General features: G+C 42.8%; 2 protein-coding genes across 2 annotated transcripts; one reads left to right on the forward strand and one right to left on the reverse strand.

The window, feature by feature from the left end:
• Positions 1 to 4,966: 4,966 nt before the first annotated feature.
• Positions 4,967 to 5,624, reverse strand: LOC118506116 (mitochondrial import inner membrane translocase subunit Tim8). The gene is made up of 3 exons (XM_036042824.1): positions 5,517 to 5,624; positions 5,348 to 5,451; positions 4,967 to 5,259 (listed from the first exon to the last, which is right to left on the reverse strand). The coding sequence occupies exons 2-3, from the start codon at positions 5,447 to 5,449 to the stop codon at positions 5,089 to 5,091; spliced, it is 273 nt and encodes a 90-aa protein (XP_035898717.1). The 5' UTR covers positions 5,450 to 5,451; positions 5,517 to 5,624; the 3' UTR covers positions 4,967 to 5,088.
• Positions 5,625 to 5,809: 185 nt separating this feature from the next.
• Positions 5,810 to 11,924, forward strand: LOC118506115 (F-box/LRR-repeat protein 20-like). Its single transcript, XM_036042823.1, has 3 exons — positions 5,810 to 6,113; positions 6,266 to 6,918; positions 6,980 to 11,924. The coding sequence occupies exons 1-3, from the start codon at positions 6,070 to 6,072 to the stop codon at positions 7,039 to 7,041; spliced, it is 759 nt and encodes a 252-aa protein (XP_035898716.1). The 5' UTR covers positions 5,810 to 6,069; the 3' UTR covers positions 7,042 to 11,924.
• Positions 11,925 to 21,799: the final 9,875 nt, after the last annotated feature.

The following is a 21,799-nucleotide window of genomic DNA, read 5'->3' on the forward strand; positions in this document are numbered from 1 at the left end:
CTCTTGCGCAGGATTGACTATCTAGTAGCAAGTGAATCATGTCAAGCTAGCCAGAAATGGTAGGAAAATACTCTTCGGTCTAGGGATGTATCCGGTGTCCGACGGGTTCGATAACATTAGAAAGATCGTTGTTCTCCTCTACGTTTATGGATTTCTGACGAGCAACTAGCTGGTAGGAGCATGAGTCCATGTGGTTCATCTACTTCTCCACACCAATCCAATCCGAACCAATCCATCTCCAGGAAACACGGTCCATGGCTGGACTCCTCCACTCCAGGCTGCAGTCGATCTCTCTGGAGTCTGGCTCCACTTGATCCATCCAACAAGCTCGTTGTGCTCCTCTACGCTTCGTGACGAACGGGTCGCATGCAAGCACCTTCCTGGTAGGGCATGAGTCTAGCATCCTGATCAACGTGCCCTTCCGGCTTTGGCAATCGTCAGGATGTCTGCATCTGCTAGCTCGTGTTTCATCCTCCTTCTCCATACACCCTGTTCTCACACATCGCCAAAGATAGTCTGTAACAACCGCCGCTAGAAAATGGCGAGTGCATTGGTGTCCTCCGCCAGCATAGTCTAGCGATGTTGTGAAACATAGCAACCTCGGGAGTTAGGAATCTAGTAGGCGTTGCTTATATAGTTATGTAAGATGAATAAATTTAGTCAGTTGTTCTTTTCCCACTCGTAAGAGGAAGTACCTTCCAACAGGTTATGGGCCCAGGTCGATTAGTAACGAAAATTGTTTCATACCGGAAGAGTTGAAAATTTTTCAGGATGGAGCGTTTGGGGATTGCCAGGCTAAATGGAAGTAATTATGGAACATGTAAAAGTAAAGTCGAGTTTCTGCTGGTACGGGAAGACTTGTGGCGGTACGTGGTTGGAACGAAACCGGCGAGTGTCGCTGTCCCCGGATCGAGTGCTGCAGTAGATACCACAGCTTGGGACACCGGTGACCAGAAAGCCCGAGCAACAATTGGGCTTTTTCTGGAGGATAGTCGGTTAAACTTAATCAAGGACTTGAAAACAGCGAAGCAGACTTGGGATGCCCTGAAAACCCAATATGAAAAGGTAACGTTGACTTCCGTAGTGTCATTGCTGAAACATATCTGCAACAAACGGTATACTGATGGCGAAGGCATCGAGCGGCACGAAGAACTCTTCGTGCGAATGGCGGTGGCGAATCATGTATTGGACCGTAAATTGCAGGTGGCAACGGTGCTACGAAGCTGGCCTGAATCCTTTGATACTCTGACGACAGCTTTTGACCCTCGAATTGATCAAATCCAAGTTGGCTGACGAAGTAGCAAAAAGGGGAAACAGAGGTTGCTGCGATTCCGTGGTTAAGGCAGTTACTGAGAAGCAGAGAAAGAGCTTGTTAGGTAACTTTTGCCGGAAACCATCAAACTCTATCTCACTAGATTGATCGTTGTCATGGCCATCGTCATGTTCGGAGAATGTAGGTGCTGGTGTCTCGTCATCACCAGTTTCTAGTGCTGCAACAACGGGATCTTCATCAGCTTTGCTACCAATCATCGGATAATAAAATGGATTTGGAACGATACATCCCTGCGAAGGTTTGGTTTCCCAAACCTCCCGATGTGTCAGAAAACGACAATCTCTGCTCGTGGTCATCTTGTACGTTTCCGGATCGATGAAACGATAGGCTTTATGCAGCAAAGAGTAGCCTACAAATAGCATCTTTTTTCGATTTTGCATCCAGTTTCGAGCGCTTCTCGGATGGTACCCATACATATGCCCACGACCCGAAAATCTTCCGGTGACTGAGGTCAGGCTTCTCTCCAGTCTAGAGCTCAAACGGTGTTTTCGTTATGGGCTTCGTCGGTAACCGATTCTGCAGATATGAGGGCCGTGTTCACAGCTTCTGCCCAATACGTGTGTTGCAGCTGCGCGTCCAGAATCATACAACGATCCATCTCCACCAGCGAACGATTCTTTCGCTCTGCTACCCCGTTTTGTTGTGGTGTATACGCAGTGGTGAACTGTTGAATTATACCCTCTTGACGATAGAAACGTTTAAGGGCTTCATTCTTGTATTCGCCCCGTTGATCGGAACGAATCACCTTGGGTACTCTTCCGATCTGATTCTTTACATAATGAACCTAATCCTTGATCCGAGCTGTATCCGAGCAAAAATCGTCTATCGGACATCATTGTATCTGCGATCACCTTTTCGTCCTTTTGGATGTGACACCCATCCTCACCAAAGATGAACTTGAGTCCCTTGGCTGTCAGTTTCCTTGCTTGATAAAAGGTTGGTTCCGAATTGTGGAACATAGAGCACATCAGTGAGGAGAACAGTGGTGCGTTCGCCCTCTCGAGTCATCCACGTCCACGTGACATACAGTAACCGATGGATCCCGGTTACCCGAACACACAGCAGAAGGAGGAGGTACCCATGCCAAGAAACGAGGAGTTTCAGAGCCTCTTCTGAGTGGGCGCTCTTCTGTACGTTGCGGTAAACACGAGACCAGATATTGCAACCAGTGCATCAATTCTAGGCCGCAAGGTGAATAATGCAACAGAAGCAGACTGGACCGAAGCAAAACGAACGCTACGTTATCTTCAGTTCACCGCGGATTGGAGTTTAAGAATCGGTTCACCGGGGCAACTGGAAGTGTACGTAGATGCAGATTGGGCTGGTGATAAGACAGACCGAAAATCGAACACCGGATTCGTCGTTCTTCTCGGAGGACCAATCAGTTGGGCAGCACGAAAGCAACCATGCGTCACACTTTCGTCAACTGAAGCGGAGTACGTGGCACTTGGCGAAGCCAGCCGTGAGTTGTTGTGGTTTTTGAAGATTCTAAAGGATATCGATGAACCTGTTCCGACCCCGATAAAAATACATGAAGACAATCAGAGCTGCATATCGCTGCTAAAATCTGCCGGTGAAAGTAATAGGACGAAGCACGTCAATACTCGGTTCAATTTTGTAAAGCAGTTGGTGAACACTGGTGTAGTAGATATTCACTATTGCTCCAATGAAGACATGGTTGCCGATGAACTAACGAAACCATTGGCACGCGTTAAGATAGAGAAGATTCGCCAACAAATTGGATTAGAATCTGCCAAGTTTGAGGAGGAGTTTTGTGAAACATAGCAACCTCGGGAGTTAGGAATCTAGTTGGGCGTTGCTTGTACAGCTATGTAAGATGAATAAATTTAGTCAGTTGCTCTTGTTCCACTCGTAAGAGGAAGTACCTTCCGACACAGGACACGTGCCCGTAGAGGACTACTAGCCTCGTATCAGTGTGCGCTATATTGTGCATTTCTTTTGTAGTTGGAGTCTTCTGAACCACAGGAATTTGTGGAGCCTATCATCATCATCATCATCATGTTGGCCTACTCTTTTAAAGTGCAGGTCGTCGTGACATGGCCCGGTCAACAATAGATTTCCAGGAAACTCGATCCTTGGCTGCAGCTTTCCATCCGTGTAGGCACCCCCAGCCATCGTACCCTGCCGGTCTTCGCCACCGTCAGGATGTCCGGTTCGCCGTATAGCAGCTCAGCAAGCTCGTGGTTCATCAACACACCGCCAAAGATGGTCTGGAGGATGCGTCGCTCGAACACATCCAGAACGTTTGCATCCTCCGCTCGGATGGTCCTAGACTCGTGGCCATCTAGGACCGGGCGAATCAGTGTGCGACAGATCTCACATTTCGTGCCGACGGTGAAGGCCGTAGTAGACACGATTTCCCAGCACAATGCGTCTTCAGATTTCGCTGCTGACATCGTTGTCCGAAGTAACGACAGTCCCAAGATAGCAGAACGCCTCTACCACCTCGAGGTTGTCGCCGTCGACTAACACGCTGCTTCCCACTCGGGCTCTATCACGATTAGAGCCTCCGGCAAGCAGGTATTTCGTCTTCGTCGCATTGATCATTGATTGATCGGAGAGATAAGATAGATAGAAATCGTACTCTGGAGTTCGAACCTCTCCCGTTGCATGACACCTTCCAGGACGATGTTAAAAAGCAAACAGGAGAGTCCGTATCCATGTTCAATCCCCAAAGAGATTTGAACCATTTCGATAGTATGTTAAACACTCTTACCTTGCACTGCGTATCGTCCATTGTGACCCTCAACAAACGTACCAACTTCCCATGGAATCCGCATGGATGAATTATGTTCCACAGAGTATGTATGCGCAGTTTCATGGTTCAACTAATCGCAATATCAAAGTGAACTATGATCTGAACTATCGATCATGGTTCGATCGATGGTACCGTAGACTTTGAAGTCATTGAAAAAGTACTGCCTCAAGTTCTGGTCCTCATGGGATTTCTGGACAATATGTTGCTGATTAAGGATAAAGTCAATTTCCCTCCAACAAATCCAGCTTGGTAGCGTCCGACAAAATATGTACCAAAGGGCGCGAAATGGCAGAAGAGTATTCGGGACAGGATCCTTAAAGACAGCATTCAAGGGTTGGACACTGGGTGTACGACACCTAGTTTCCACTCGATGCAGATGTATTTCCGGTGTCATCACAAACAGTACCAGCACTAATCCATCACTGCAAGCTGACTTGTTACGTATCAACTGTCCGATGGCACTGATAACTTCATCCGGGGATGGCGTGTTACCTCGTGATTATCATGTTGACTGTTGTAGTGTGGCTCTATTCTACTTCCGGTGCTTTTTTTAGATCTCTTGTCAACCATACTGTGGTATTGGAAGGGATCCGACGCCTGTTGGAGGATAACACTGGGCTTCTACTTGATATACGGGGAAACCCAACCCCTTGAGATGACTCCAGTTTCTTTTCTTCTTTCCTAAGGCACCTTCCCTTCAAACCTTCAAACGAAAGCATAACGCTTATAAACCTATTTATGTTTTTTGTTGAATATAGCGAGTCCTTCCGGCCTGGTTTGGTTTTGGTTTCATCCCACGTGGAAGTTTAATGAATGTTCGGAGTAATCAACAAGGATCCATCAAGCGTACCATATAGCAGTTTACAGGTATTTGCGTATGTCGCCATGCCACGTATATTTAACAGAACACAAATTATGCTTAGGGCCGAAACTAAGAACTACTTCCCAAAATGCTTTCCCCCGCGCCGCAAGTTCCTTACATTCCCTGACTCTTCTGCAAGCTTTGCGCAAAGCGCTGCGTTATCAGAAGCGACGTATCGACGAAACGGTTCACGCAGTTCGCCAAGCATGTCTCGGTCCGGCTGTCCAGTTTGTTGCTCGGCTTCTCCACACACCTGTCCCAGCAGATGTCGGTAAACTCGTGGATCTGGAATGGCAGAGAGATATATATGAAAGGATGGGTTATTGTCCACTCGGTTAAATGCCGTGGACTTTTCCGGTAGTTGGCTGCTTACCTGTGCACTGAGACGGGCACGTTCGTTTTCCGCCATCAGGAAGTCCTGCAACTCAGGATCGACGTTCGGTTTGGGTGTGTCGCTGCTTCCAAAGTTGGCCATGGCTGGAAAGGAGTTTGTTTTAGCATAATTTCCACTCAAACAAGGGAAAAAATGTAATTTTACAAACCTGATGATGAAATTATTTACCCGGTCCGGTCAAGAATATGACAAACTCTATTTGACAACCTCGTGTTGTTACGCAATTCACTATGGGTACCACACAGCGCTAAACTGGTCAAAAATTATATTCATGTTATTTTTCTTTACAATTTTTTTCGGAAATTCACTGAACAATGTAACATTTTTTTATAAAATGAGATTATATTATTTTTTACCACGATAACAATCATATTTATCTTATTTGTTCTTAATTTGTTATTCAATGTTCCGTCGCACACCGCGAGCAAGCCACAGCACAGGGTGACCCAAAGTGACAGTCCGCTTGGTTGCTTTGTTTATAAACATTCATGTACGTGTGTTGCTACGTCGCGTTTCTCTGTGCGGCCGTGAAGATTTGTTGTAAATAGTAATCCGTTTGCGTTAAGTTGGCGATCGCACGCCTTTACGTGTGCCCTTTCAATTATATCCCAAGTGCCCCCCCCCCGGCAGCCCCTTCCGACTGGCGGTGTTTCCCGCGACCTGCAACCCACCCGAAGCCGACACGGAAAACGTCAGCAACGATGAGTGTTAAGGCTGGCCCACAGCCAGAGACGCTGTTTCACTCGTACGTATAACGCATCCGATCACACCATATGGTAGATCTCCCGGCGTCCCACGCACATTTCACAGCTTTCGAATCGACCCACGCAAAGAACCCCCGCTTTCATCGGTGTTTCATCTCTTCTCGTCTTCCTTCTCCTCCTCCTCCACCACCAGGTGTATCCGGTTTGTGGCAAAAAACCTACAACTGTACAAAAACATCGAGTATCTCGAGCTGCTGCCGGCGCTGGTAAAGAATGCCATCTTTCTGAACGTTGTGCGCGTTCACAAAGGCTTCCACGACGACGAACTGCCCCGGCTGCTGCTCAACTCGTCCCTCACGCGAATAAACCTCTCCACATCGACGATCACGGACGGCATCTTGACGCTGCTGGCCGAAAAGTGTCCTCACCTGCGTAGCCTTACCCTAACCGAGGGCAACTATCGGTTTACCCGTGCCGGCCTGCACACGATGGTACAGCGGTTGGGCAAACTGCAGCATTTGTACGTGAAAAATTGCCCGCTAATTGATGACGAGTTTGTGCGGCTGCTGGCGCGTAGCTGTCCCCAGCTGGACACGCTTGACCTGGAGTCGTGCAAGAGCGTCGGGGACGGATCGGCCGACAGTTTGTCGGGTATGCCGCTGGTACGGCTAAACGTTTCGCATACGAGCATTACGGACAAATTTCTAAAAGCGATCGCAAACGAACGGTGCGGCAAGACGCTGGAAGACCTGAACGTAGGGCACTGTCCGATTACGAGCGACGGGCTGTCGGCACTGTCCTGGAACACGATCAAATACATCGGTTTCGAGGGATGCAGTATTGAGGGTAAGAAAGGATGAAATGTGGCTCAAAACGTATCGATAATTTGCAAACGTTTACCTTGTAGATCTCGAAATTGTTGGCTTCGGCAAGCATTTGAAGTACATCTGCTGGACCATCTCTAACTGACTTCAAGCAACAGCAGCAGCGGCCGCTGGAATTACCCAAACGCTACAGCTACGCAAGCAACATGCAAAGGTAGTTATATCTGCACAGACAAATACGACTACTGGCCCACTTACCATTTAACCGACAACACGGACACACCTGAGCGGGTGAGCAAATGAAAAGCGACTTTTTTTTTTTGTTTGAATTTCGAAAGGCAATATAAGATGGCAATATAATCCAGTGATAGCAAACACAGTTAGGCAATGTCCTTCTGCGAGGGAGCGTGGAAGAAGGCTAGTATTATAACGTGGACCAACAAAAGCTAACTAAACGTACGAAAGGAAGCTGCTATGCTCCTAAAAGGCACCAGCAGCAGTGAAAATTACATCCCCCAGGCATAGATGATGGCTATATTTTAAAGGATGCACGCCTGTAGCATCGCTACTACTACTACTAATAATACTACTGCTAATCGAACAACTACTTACACACTCTATTTAGCACACATACACGCATAGTAGCTACTAGTTACTGATAACTTATAACTAAATTGCCAGGAAAATATTTCAAACTACTACCATTTATAGCAAAAAGACACTAGCAAACAGAGAAGCAATCAATTGTAATACTAGCGTATAAGTAAAGTAGTGTGTGCGTTGAACCGGAAACAGTTACAAACACACAAAAACACGATCTCCTTTACCATCAACTTCCTTCACATTTCCCGCCATTAGTCACATTAGACTTAAACCCAACCACCCTAGACGGGGCGATAGCGGTAGCAATAAATGCAAACAGGATTTTCTAACGGACCATTACACATAGTATTGATAGGTATAGGGCGATGGGTCCATCGGCATCCAGCACTAGCGCTAGCCTTCGCTGGCGGCGCAACAGCGTAGCGAGAAAACTATTTTAAAACGAAGCAGCAGCACGGTGATATTGTTGTACCGACGGAGCAAGTACAAGCACTAGCCGGTAGTAGAGTAAGAGTAAAAATCAAACATTTATACCACATGGATAGGGAGAGACGGTCGAACTAGCACACGGCTGCTCAAACGGGTCGCCTAGCCATTCTCATTTCTTCGTACACTAAAGTTTTGTATCGAAAGTGTGGAAGCACAGCACAACAACCAAAAGAGGCCTCGAATTGATTCACCACCAGGCATTTGATTTAGTATCGCGAACAAACCGTTCCGTTCCACCAGAGGCTCAGTAGTATAGTAGGACAGCAGTTTAATCTTACCTTTACCATTTCTCCAAGTGTGCGTGTGTGTGCGTGTTTTAGTCTGCTGCAGAACCGAGAGCAGAGCGTTCCTATGTCCCAGAACGATCACGTCCTGCGCGCGCGATTGTCGTCCATTTCAAATGCACCAATACTAATGTATCAGGTTAAGGGTTTTACTAGTGGATAGTCATAATGTTAGCCATACCAGTGACGAAATGTAAGCGCACCGTGTTAAGCAATGAATTTTAGCTCGAGCAAATAACTCATGTCTAACTATATGGCGCACCGTTGAGCGCAGCCGTTTGTAAAACATTCACTCAACTAACTACTAACAATACGAACACACTGCATACCTAACGTTACTAATAAGCCTGACCAAATGCAGCACGCGAGGGATGCGAGGACAGGTGGTGGACCTTAGTATACTAGCACAAACAGTTGATACGGGGACGGTAGGCTACGGGAGCAACAGCTTTAAACATCGAACCAAGCAAGCAATAGCATTCTCTGCTGGACAGGCGCTAGGGGGGGGGGGGGGGGGGAAAGGGTGCAAGGAATAAGAGGAAGCTATAGGACGTAAAACCAAATAACGTAAAGGCAATACAATTTGAACTCTTCTTGATAATCAAATGTCCTTCCAACGTAAATTAAACAAAAAAACTTAACCAACCCGTTCTTGACGCAATTCAAATTCTGCTCCCCCATTTATTATTCAACCACCACACCCAAATGAAACTCACTTTAAAGGAAAAGGGCAGTACGTGGGGGGGGGAACAACTTAATGGGCACACAATTTCATAAGGCACATGCCAACCACCAGTGGAAGGCTTTTTAACCCCGCGACACGGGCTAGCTAACGATGCAATAATGATGGGAAGAGAGCCACCAACTCTGAGCTAGCTGAGCTAATGATGTTTTTAAATCAAAATTTTATAATCGAACGTAATAGCTGTTGGAGGCGTTGACCAGAATGTGTGTGTGTTAAACCATCGAAAGTGGGAATATATTGAAAAGCATACAACTAATAACAAAATACAAAGCAACAAACTACTATACATACATACATACATATATATGAATTATATAAATGCAAAATTATCGTAATCGAAAACACCACTATTTGCTAGATGCAAGCATTGTTAGTTGTTATTAATATTGTAAGTGCATCCTACTCCCGGGGGTTTTGTCCTTCCCCACACAACTAGTGCTAATGCAACACGGTCAGTCACATGCACACACACACACACAAAACACACGCGCTATTAAAATAACGAACGTTTGTAACGTATACAGTGGCTCAAACGCAAATCCGGACAGCTTAATATAGAGGAATTACTAGACTTTGAGGACGATTATGGTAGCCTTCGGCTGGATAATCATCATTCTCTCTTCATCTCAACGCTTTATACACCTTTCGAAGGACTGGTCACGTCATGAGAATGCCACCGGACGACCCAGCCCGTAAAGTCCTTTGAGGCCGTCCACACGGACAGAGGAGGCGCGGTAGGCCCAAACTGAGATGGAGTGCTGGCGTTGATGCGTCCGCCAGAACGGCCGAGATAAGATTGTTTGATTGAGCGGTATCAAAGAGTTTTGAAGTAGGCAAAGACCGCGAGAAGCCTCATGATGAAGTATTCTTCTTCTTCTTTTTCTTTGGCACTACAACCTCGAGAAGGCTCGGTCTGCCGTTTCTGGCTTTCTGAGACTTAATTTTACCCGTAGTAAAGTAGCCAGCCGTACCGCACGGAAAGGCAGTCTTGAATGGGATTTGAACCCCGGTCCTGGCGTGTAAAGACCGGCACTGTTATCGCCTCATGCTACAAGGAATTGAGGCCAATATTATGTTTCATACATGGCCTTTAATTTACGTCTGAGGATTAACAAAATATTTCCCAGGCGTTTGGCCAATTTTTTAATGGCCACCTGCATGATACTCACGGCGTGCAACCTTGAAAGGTCTCGGCCTGCCATTTCTGGCTTTCTGTGAGGCAGTCTGGATGGGATTTTAACCCCGGTCCCGCCGTATGAAGACCGGCACCGCTGTCGCCTCGGCCACTGGACCGCCCCCAATGTTCTGTGTTGTACAGGTTAGGCAATTGGTAAAAGGCAATTTCTTGGGATATGTCTCCAATATCTCCGCACTATCCTCCATCATTTGCTTTAACTTAACAAAGCATTGGGCTATGTTCACTATGCAAGAAAAAGCTTAAGCTATCCACTTCGTTGGCAAGTAACCCTCAAGCCTAACTGTTCTAGAACTGGCCATTTTTGTGTTATCAGCTATAGAACACCGTATAAGAAATTTTAGTATTAAGAACTCATTCATACGCCCGGTAAAAAATACTTTCCTTCCTTGACCAAAGTGTCTTTATCCCCGAAGTTTAAGAGCCAATTTCGTCCTCGTTTTTGGTGTTCTCAGGTATCAATGCGATACGTTCAGTAATGTGGTTCTTAAAATGGCGTCATATGAGGCTTGAATTAACTTTTCTGATGAAATTCCTGATGTGGTTTTTCCCCACTGTTGAAGGAGCTTTTTCTTGGACCAACTGCCCGGAGTTTTTAGGGCTCTGGTATTGTACCAGAAATAATCGATCTCCATTAACACTTAAAATGCCTCCAGAGTACTACATTCCTCTCTCATTTAAAAGTGAACAAATAATATATTGAAAGGTGTATAGATCGGTGAGAGAAGAGAGATTTGGACGGTCCGGTGGTCGAAGCGATAACGGGGTCGATCTTCACACGGCAAGACCGGGGGTTCAAATCCCATCCCGACCGCCTCCCCGTACTACTACGGGGCAAAATTAAGTCACAGAAGCCCGGAAATGGCAGGCCAGTGATCTCACGAGGTTGTAGTGCCAAGGTAGGCAGATAAGGAGATGTGTTGAAAAGCGAATGATGATTATCATTCCCGTCCCAGGCTTACTAAGTCGTTCTCAAAGTTCAGCAATGGTTCAATGCTCAGAATGTTCGGATTTCCGTTTGAACCACTGTACATGCATCAACCCACACACACCCACAAAACACACTCATCACTCACACCTTAAGACCACCTGGGAAGCGTTTTCTGAAGAAGAGTATTTTTATAGCGACGGGCTCCGTAACGCTCGTCCCATTTGCTAGTGATTAAGCGCCGAATTTTAGAGCGTGTTGGAAACGGTTTAGATAATTGTAGCGCTTATTTCAAGAGGCTAGTGTATAGTTTTTTAGTTCAGCGAGATTCTCAATATATTTATATACATTTGTCTCACACATACTCACTCACTCTCTCTCTAACGTTAAGTTGCTGATGGCATAATTTTAAACAACACGTACGGGTTTACAGCAATTTCTTTACGGCAATGCAGCGTCCTCGAAAGGATGTCTCGAAATCGCGATGCAAAAGACCAAACCTGAATGGCATGTTCATATGACCAAAAACAAAGAAAACAAAAGGTGGACATTAAAATCAAATTCACGATGATAATAAGGCAAGCACCATGTAAGCAAGCACCGAATCAAATTTTGCTCTATCAATGCACCCACTCGCACCCGTCTCCACCAAGCAATTCGAATTCCCTTTGACACCACCAAGCATTAATTGTTACGGCATTAAAGTCACTTCCGGTGGCGACAGTGTGTTTGATGATCGGATAATAAAGCGAAACGTCTTGTTTGTTTGTTTTACTACCCCTAAGCTATTAGTTGTTAGTTTGCTTAAGTCTTATTTTCGTGTTAATAAATTGGCAATCTTGGGTCCTCTATTCGGCATCAAAAAGTTTCCCGGCCCGGAAGGCATTCCCTCTTCAATGCTGATTGAGTGCTAGAAAGGCGTTGGGTCCCATTTTGATCGTCCACCCGCTCATCCCTTTTTCCCAGCATGGTTTCATACCTAGACGCTCCTTACTTACTAACTTATCAGGTCCTACAACCGCTTTGTGGTCTTGGCATGCTGCAACAATCCTCGATACCGCTCACGGTTTAGCGCCGTCGTCTGCCAATCCGCCATCACTCCATTTCAGTTTGAAACTACCACGCCTCCTCTGTTCGTGTGGACAGCCTAAAAGGACTATACTGGCTGGGTCGAACGGTGTAATTCTCATGACGTGACCAGCCCACCGGAGCCTGGCGAGTCTAATGCGCTGCACGATGGTAAGATCATCGTATAGCTCGTAGAGCTCGTCATTGTAGCGGCTCATCCATTGTCTTTCCTCAAATACGGGGCCAAAAGCCCGTCTGAGCATCTTTCTCTCGGACACGGCTAAGAGGGCTTCGTCAGTTTTGGACAGAGTCCATGTCTCAGAGGCGTATGTGAGTACTGGGACTATAAATGTTCTGTACAGTCCCAGCTTCGTCCGTCGCGACAGGTACTTAGAATGGAGAAGTTTCATCAGGCTGTAGGCTGTGTGTGGCCATCAGTGGTTGATTTTCCGTTTCAGAATCCTCTCTGATAGTTTCCGACTATCTCTTCGAAGAATGGTACAAGTCGATCTTGTAAGATTAGGGAGAAGCAATACGGCCAGGCCGTTCTTTATGAATAAAAAAAAAAAAAAAAAAAAAAAAAAGATTAGGGAGAAGATCTTGTAGGCGGTCTTCAACACCGTAATACCCCTGTAGTTGCTGCACTCTAGCTTATCTCCCTTCTTGTACATGGGATAGATGATACCAAGATTCCAATCACAAGGCATCGATTCGCTATCCCATACCTCAGTAATACTCTGATGAATTTCCTGTTCGAGTGCTGCAACGCCGTTTTTGATCAGTTCGACTACTATTCCGTCGGTGCCTGGTGCCTTGTTGTTCTTGAGCCGACGGATGGCCATTCGTGTTTCATCTATGCTAGGTGGCAGTAGCATGATATTATCTGCTAGTGGAGCCTCTAGCTGTTCGTTGAACTGATCATTTACTAGACGATCCACCCCGTTAGAGTCTTTTGTCTCTGATGCACTTCCGATTGCTGGTAGACAGGTCGATGTCATTTACACGGACTTCAAAGCTGCGTTCGATTGCCTGCCTCACTTCTTCTCTGGTTCTGTGCCTTTCTGATGGACCGCACTTACAGGGCAAGGGTTGCCGGTGTGCTCTCCAATCGTTTCGTACGCAAGTCAGGGGGTTTCCTCAGGTTAGTGTCTTTTGCTTCGGGGAGGAGATCTTCATAGCAAAACGCATCTAATAACACTGGAAAGCATTCAGTATCGAAGCTTGAGGATCGCCTTGGGCAGCATGCAATCAACTCATAACATGTCCTGTAACAAGTGATGTCTGGAGTGATGCCCCGTAAAATAAGATTTTTGTATCTTTCGCTCCGCCTGCTTATTCGTTTCGTCGTATCCAACCCTGTGGTAATCGAAAATTTCAAATCCCTGCTACGAAGCTACAATCCAAAAGCAAAATCATGAATGTATATCATAGTTTTGTTTCACTACAGACACACCCTAGCGCAATAACATATTCAAATCGTGTTGTGCCCCCGGAGACCTACAGTTCAATTTTAGGTCGTCGATTCCTCGATGACGGAGGAAATTGGGACTGTCCCGGATAGTCTTCGCTGGATAGTTTCCATAAATTGAGGCAACCGTGTACTACTTATATTGCGGAGCTTGCAGCTATATTCCTTGCGCTACTGCTCATTAGTGCCAGACCACCAGATGAGTACTTTATCTTCACTGACAGTCTTAGTGCTGTTGAAGCACTCAAAACGGTTAGGTCTGTGAAGAGTTGAGACTATTTTGTGCAACAAATTATTGAAATCCTAATCTCCCTGTTTAACAAGGCGTTTCGCATTTCGCTTATATGGATTTCGTCTCATGCTGGTATAGATGGTGACGAGAAGGCGGAAGAATTGGTAAAAAAAAAGGCACTTATGAAGGAGACTTCTACGATAGACCTATCCACTCATCCATGAGTACGCCCGCTCTTCACAGCAGTTCTGTCTGACTCGTTGGCAGAATTTGTGGGACGCGAACGATCTTGGTAGACTTCTCTACTCGATATCTCCAAAAGTATCCCTACGGCCCTTGTTTAGCGGACTCATTGAGGGTGGAGTGTTCATACGTATGATGTCAAGACTCATGTCTATTCATTTTGCGCTGAACGCTCACCTACAGCGTAACCTTCTATGGTCGTGCAACGAATTTAACCATGTCAGAGAATCCCTGCTTGCCACTGTTGATGCAATTCAAAGAGAGCAAGGTATCCCAATCAGAGACATTTTAGCAACCAGCAAGACCTGCAATACATGAAGATCATTTTCAGATTTGCAAGAGAGCACGGGTTAAACCTCTAAGTGTTTCCCTTCCCTTAGTCAACCCAGTAGTATGTTTTGTATACGTGTATATTATTGGATTCATGTAGGTAGCGAACATGTTAAAACACGGTACACAAGTTGAGCGAATACAAGAGCGACAGCATCAACCAACGAACGAAGCAAACCAACAGCACTCTACACAGCAAGGACGAAAGCTACAATCAACGACGCTATATAACCACTTTACGGATGATGCAGCAACAAGATTGGAGCTGCGATCGCAACACTTCAACCGAGTATGTCATGGGATAAGACAATACAGTAGGAGGAAATTGTTATAATGTACGCACAAGGAAGTTTATTCTACTAACTTCTTGCTTTTACGAAAGCACACCAGAAAAAGAAACTGGAACCCACCGCGTGCACACTTATATATCCCTAGGTGAGTTCCCCGTGTGGAACTCCCTAACTTAACGACACTTAACGTTCTTATCGATATAACTCTACTACAGTCGAGTACCACAACACGCCCAATCATTTTTTTTTTTTTTTTTTTTTTTTTTTTTATACATGCCATTCTTTTATCCTATTCTTATGAACTGTATCTGTTTTTGTGTTATCTTCAATTACTACATTTTCGCCATTATCCTGTAATATTGTATATGGGCCGCTGTAGGGTGTTTCTAATTTTTTTACATTCTCTTCTCTGATTAATACCTGATTGCCTGGTTGGAATATTTTGTGTTTCGTTTTCTCATCGTAATATTCTTTGCTCTTAGCCTTATTTTGTATCAGGCGTTTTCTTACTTCATCGTGAGCAATCTTCAGTTTTAAACCTAGTACAGTTGCGTAATTGTCTAGATCGTATTGCGCTCTATTCACTTTTTCGTTTATGACGTTAGATGGTACATTTGCTTGCCTTCCATACATAAGGTAGAACGGGGTATAACCTGTAGCTGTGTGTACGGTATTATTATAAGCAAACTCGTAAAAGTTTACCCATTGATGCCAATCTAACGCTTTCTTATCGCTGTAAATTCTAAGGAAATTGCCTAACTGTTTATGCGTGTTTTCAAGCGCTCCTACTGTTTCGTGATGATAAGCAGTGGATTTTAGTTTTTCTATTTTCAAAAGTTTACATATCTCATTAAACAATTATGAAAGAAATTCTGTGCCTCTGTCTGTACAAATAGTTTCTGGCACTCCGTATTTTAGTATTACTTTCTCTACAAATGTTTTCGCTACTGTTTCAGCTCTTTTGTTTTCTATTGGCGTGGCTGTCACAAACTTAGTTAAATCGCATTGTGTTGTTAGAATGTATTCATAGCCATGTGAGTTCACTAACGGGCCAACAAGATCTATAAATATCTTTTCCATACTCGTTTTTGCTGTATCTGTTATTTTAAGTGGTATTTTTGGTGGTTTAATTGGTTTGTTCATTTGGCATTGTTTACACTTGGCAATCATTTCTTTAACATCCTTATCTATTCCTGGCCATGTATATCTCTGTTTAATTGTGTTAACAGTACGATGAAAACCTGCGTGTCCTGCGGTCGGTAAGGTGTGAAAATCATTCATAATAATAAGTTTCTTTGCTCTTTCATGATCCCCTAATACTTTTACATTTTCATTGAGTACTATTATCTCTGGCATTCCCTTCTCATTGAGGGTTTTTAGCTGTTCCATGAATTGCTTTGAAGCTTCATCTTGTTTCTTTATCTCCAAGTATGTTTTATTTTTAAATGATTTGATAAAGGCTTTTATCCTTACTAACATTCCTCGTAAGTAAACGATAGTATTGGTTTTGGGTAAAATTATTTTATTTTTTAGAATAACAAGATCATTTGCATTACGACAAAACTGCAGCTCAATATAGTTTACTTTAGATATTGCTGAATTATTACTATCATTTTGGCAAATATCGTTGCTATCAGTTTTAGTTTTAGATCTTGTGGTTATTAGAACTTTTTCTTGTATATTTATGGCTTTAATATCAGATAATGGTAATCTAGATAAGGTGTCGGCTACTACGTTTTCAGTACCTTTTTTATAGCACACAGTAAAATTGTACTCTTCTAGCGCAAGTCTAAATTTAGTTAAACGGCTCGAAGGATTATTCATAGTAAACAAATAGACTAAAGGTCTATGATCTGTAAAAATATTGAAATGCCTACCATAAAGATATGGACGATAATGTTTAATGGCCCACACTATGGCTAACAACTCTTTTTCAATGGTTGCATAATTTAGCTCGCCTTTGTTAAGAGCTCTACTGGCAAAAGAAATTGGCTTTCCGTTTTGATTACTAAGCACTGCACCAATAGCACTATTTGAGGCATCTGTATGCAAAACAAAAGTATTTTTTTTTGCTAAAATCGGGAAAATCTAAGACTGGAGGGTTCACAAAATTATTTTTCAGTTGATCAAATGCTGCTTGGCAAGTAGGTGTCCATTCAAATGGAACTCCTTTTCGTGTTAAATGGTTTAACGGCATGCATATTGAGGCAAAATTCTTTATGTGCTTTCTATAATAATTAGCAAAAGCTACAAAACGTTTCACTTCATCTGAAGATTTAGGGGGTTGCCAATCATTGATGCATTTAAGTTTTTGTGGATCGGGTTTTATCCCTTCTGCGGAAATATAATGACCTATATAAACCAACTCTTTCTTCAAAAAATGACACTTTTCCGGGTTTAATTTGAGATTCACTTGTCTCAATCGCTCGAATACATCCAACAAATTTTTATTATGTTCCTGCATATTTTTACCAAAAACGACAATATCGTCTAAATATATGAGACATTGTTCTGCGTTTAAGCCTGACATTGCCACAGTCATCATTCTTGAGAATGTAGATGGGCTTATTTTAAGTCCCATTGGCAATCTTGTCATCTGGTATTGACCAGATGGCGTGGTAAAGGCGGTAATTGGCCGATCTTTTTTGCTTAACTTGCACTGATAGTAACCTTGAGACAAATCTAAATGCGAGAAATATTTTGACCCAGATAAGGTATCTATCACTTCATCGATATTCGGTAAAGGAAATTTATCATCCTGCAGTACAGTGTTTACTTTGCGATAATCGATTACAAGTTTCCATTTCTTTGTATCAGTACTAGTCTTTTTGGGAACCAATAATATTGGACTGTTCCATTCAGACTGTGTCGCTTCTATAGTTTTGTTTTTTAACATTTTTTTAATCTGATTATCAACTTCTTCTTTTTGAGAATAAGGAAGTCTATAAGGTTTTGAATATATAGGCATCGTATTATTTTTAATTTTTAAAGAAGCTTCATAAACTTTAGTAGTACTCAATTTATCATTTTGCAAACAGAATATGTCATTGTATTTAATGCAAATTTTGGCAATAATTTCTTTATCGTTTTCGTGTAAATGTGATAAATCCAGTTCTTTCAACAGTTGGTTAGCATGATCACTATCATGTTGAGGAGTTTTGAATTCTAAAATGTTAAAATCTGACGCAGGTTTAATGGTTGGTTTCAGTTTTTCTATAGTTATTGATTTATTTTGAAAATTCGCAATGCGTATTGGCAATTTACCATTTTGTGGATTAGCTATCGTGTTTGCTATGTGCACATTAGGTTGGATTGTTTCATTGAGTATAACACAAGTATCAGTGTTTGTAGTATCTACGTAGGTAACAAGTTCTGTTCTAGCAGGGATTGTTAAACAAGTGTGTTTATGGTTGACATTACAAGTCAAACTCATATTCTCAAAATTTAGATTAGCTTTATGTTTTCTCAAAAAGTTGGTTCCTAATAACCCTACAATGTGGGATGGAAGTGTATTTACGACATGAAATAAGATTGGAAAATTTTGCGAATTCGCATAAATATTGGTTTCAATGCATCCTAATGATTTAACTGAACCGTTGATTCCACAAATATTTAAAACGGTAGTTTTATCTAAGACGACTTGCTTGGGAACATAGTTGATATTCAATACACAACAGGTAGCACCAGTATCAATGACAAGATCACGATAAATCCCGAACAAATTAAATTTGGCCTTAACGCCTGTATCAAATTGTAATTTAACGAAATAAATTAACTATTTCATTTTGTTCCTCACTTGAGTTTTGATCCGTATCGTTACATTCCTCCAAAAGATTGGTGTTTCCTAAATGCACTCTATTGTCATTATTGTTTCGCCCGGTGCGTGTTGCATTTGGCGTTCGTTGCTGAAATTGAGTGTTGGAATAATTTCTGTTCCTGTATCCACGTTGGTTATTGGTAGCAAAATTTCGAGTTTGATTTTCATAACCTTGATTACCAGAATATCTCTGAAATGTTCTGCCTCTGTATGATGAGTTGTATGATTGTCTTGGGTAATACGAGTTGTGTGAACGTCTCGTGTAAAGTCGAGGTTGAATAGGGGATTGATACCACATGGCAGTTGATCTCTCTTCGATTGGTTCACACTCCAGAGCATCTGATATGGCTTTGCTAAGCGTTAGCGGGTTTCGCGCTTGCAAGAAAAATCTTGTATTAGCTTCATTTAAACCTTGTATAAATGCACGCACTACTATCGGGTTTACAATGCTGTGTGCGGAAAATTCTGTTGCAAATGTTCCTACAGCCACATGAGCTGCGGATAATTTGGCAGCCATTTTCTCTAGCTCATTCCCAAACTCAGAAATAGTTTTTGAACCTTGGTTTAAAGCAGATAGCTCTTTTTCTACAGCTAGCGGCGTCAAATGCACGCTAAAACGAGTACGAAGAAGACTGAAAGCTTCTTTTATTGTACATGCAGTATCTATAACTCCATGAGCAATGCCAATCAAAGTGGTTTTCATAAATTTTATAATATCCACTTCTGGTACTCCTTCTGCATAGTCTAACAGGAGTTCAACACTTTCGATGTATGCGTTTAGTAGTGTGTTTGAACCATCAAAAGGCTTGACGAGTTTTAGTGCTAGATTTATATCCAATTTGGCTGTCATTTTAGTAGGCTTACTGCAAGATGGCTTTGTTGTTTCAGTGCTAACAGTTTTTTTCGTGCTGGATTTATGTGCATAGGTATGGATAGTTTTGCTCCTAGTTGTTTTACTTGCTGGGGTACTAGTGGTTATAGCAGATTTTTTCATTGAGTGAAAAATAATAACATAAAAATTTGATAAATGAGTATGAGCCGACAAAACGTTAAAGGAAAAGAAAATTGTAGTAGCTATTCAGACACCATTTTCAGTTTTTTTTTTTTTTTTCAATGAACATGTGGTAAATAATTTCGATAAAGAATATGATTTATAAATGAATGATATTTTTGCTTTAGAGATAATAATAATGCCTTTATATTTTTTTTTAGTTAGCATAGTTAGCTTGGTGATAAAAAAATTCAGATAATTAATTTTTAATTATAATATATATATATATATATATATATATATATATATATATATATATATATATATATATATATATATATATATATATATATTTTTTTTTTTTTAACACCCTGTGTTTTTTTTTCTCAAAAGCAAAAGGGGAAGTTAAGAAACAAAGAAACTATTAGACCCATCACGGTCGAATGGTTACATTCAATTTTTTTTTTTTTTTTTTAGACACCTCGAGGTTTCAACATACTATCAACAAAACTGGTACAAGGCAAGAACTTTTTCACTGGTACTATGGTTTTTCTCCTTTTTTTTTTACTTAGCACGGCACAGTTTTGTTTTCTGACACGATATGAATTCAATAAATAACGCAAAAAAAAAATAGCAATAAAATGTATAAAACCTATCTAGCTCTTTTACAATAACTTCTTTTTTTTTTTTTTTGTGCAATAATGTGGTGGATTCACGTACCTTATTTTTTTTTTATATGTGGTGGCGCTCGCTCGCTCCGCGTGGTCCAAACAGCGCGATGGCGGTGCTCGATGTGTGCCGGTGTCTCTTGTTCAATACTTCGGTGCGGTACGGTGCGGCACGGTGTCTCGATGCTCGATGCTCGATGCTACGCTGCTCACGGATGCTGAATTCGCCTTCTCGGATGCTGGGTTTTGTCGTTTGGATTTCTCAGCAGCTGGACTCCATCGCTCGGCGTGATGGACCTGGGTGTCAGCGGTCGTTCAGCGCACTCAGCGCGATGGTGGATTTTGACGCTATTGTCACGTGTTTTTGCCTTGGTGTTATAGCGTGTTCTGTGCGTTACAGCCTTCTTTTTTTTTTTTTTTTTTTTTTTTTTTTTTAGCGTGAAAGTGCTGTGAATCTGCTGATTAAGATTGCTATCAGCATATCGATGTTATTCGATTTATTGTGTCCCTTTTTTTTTTTTTTTTCTTTTTCCGTTGCCCTGGTCTTCGGTTTCGGTGAACACACTGCACTTTTAATTTTCTTTGGCACGCACGACACTTACTCCTGGCAGGATCGCCATGTTATAATGTACGCACAAGGAAGTTTATTCTACTAACTTCTTGCTTTTACGAAAGCACACCAGAAAAAGAAACTGGAACCCACCGCGTGCACACTTATATATCCCTAGGTGAGTTCCCCGTGTGGAACTCCCTAACTTAACGACACTTAACGTTCTTATCGATATAACTCTACTACAGTCGAGTACCACAACAAAATGCCTACTACAATCATTATCTGTAAACACCATGTTGAGAGTCTTCTCGACAATACGGCATGACCGTAATAACGAAAATAAAAAAATAAAAATAAAGATCTTCATAGAGACACCCATGGGACCACCGATTGGGTACTGTCGGATTCGTACCGACTAAAACCTCCTCGAGCCTTTCGCCAAACATTCCCGGATTTCATTACCGAAGAGCTAATGAGACTGTTCCAGTTTGCAACGGTGATCTACTGCCTTATTGCGGCAGCATGTTCTTCCAAGAAGATCATAATCACTGCTACAGTATGAAACCGGGATCACCATTAATGATATGGTTCAACCAACTAACATCCTGCTGTGCACCTTGTCCGGTCTCTGCTGGAGGCGGGTAAGGATCACCCTGATGGTCTCTGCTATAGCGCACCAGGTGTGAGCACATCAGGGGGATGATGTTCTCCACAGTCACTTCTTCCCCGACCGGATTGTCTATGTGGCGTCTCACGACGATGAAACGAGGACACTCGAACAAGGCTGGTCCCCCTTTCCAAAACAAGGTGACCGCTCTGTATGCTCCAATTATCGTGGTATCTCACTGCTCCTCCCCCCATTTCCAAAAACCCTTGAATCGATTATACTCTCCTCCATCCTTCCTATCATTGTTGGCCATCTATCCCCGCACCAACATGGTTTCATTCCCAAACGCACAACTTCCTCCAAACCTTGTGCGTCTTGTATCCTCTGCTCTG

The sequence above is a fragment of the Anopheles stephensi genome, chromosome 2 (genome assembly GCF_013141755.1).
Source record: "Anopheles stephensi strain Indian chromosome 2, UCI_ANSTEP_V1.0, whole genome shotgun sequence".
NCBI lineage: Eukaryota > Metazoa > Arthropoda > Insecta > Diptera > Culicidae > Anopheles > Anopheles stephensi.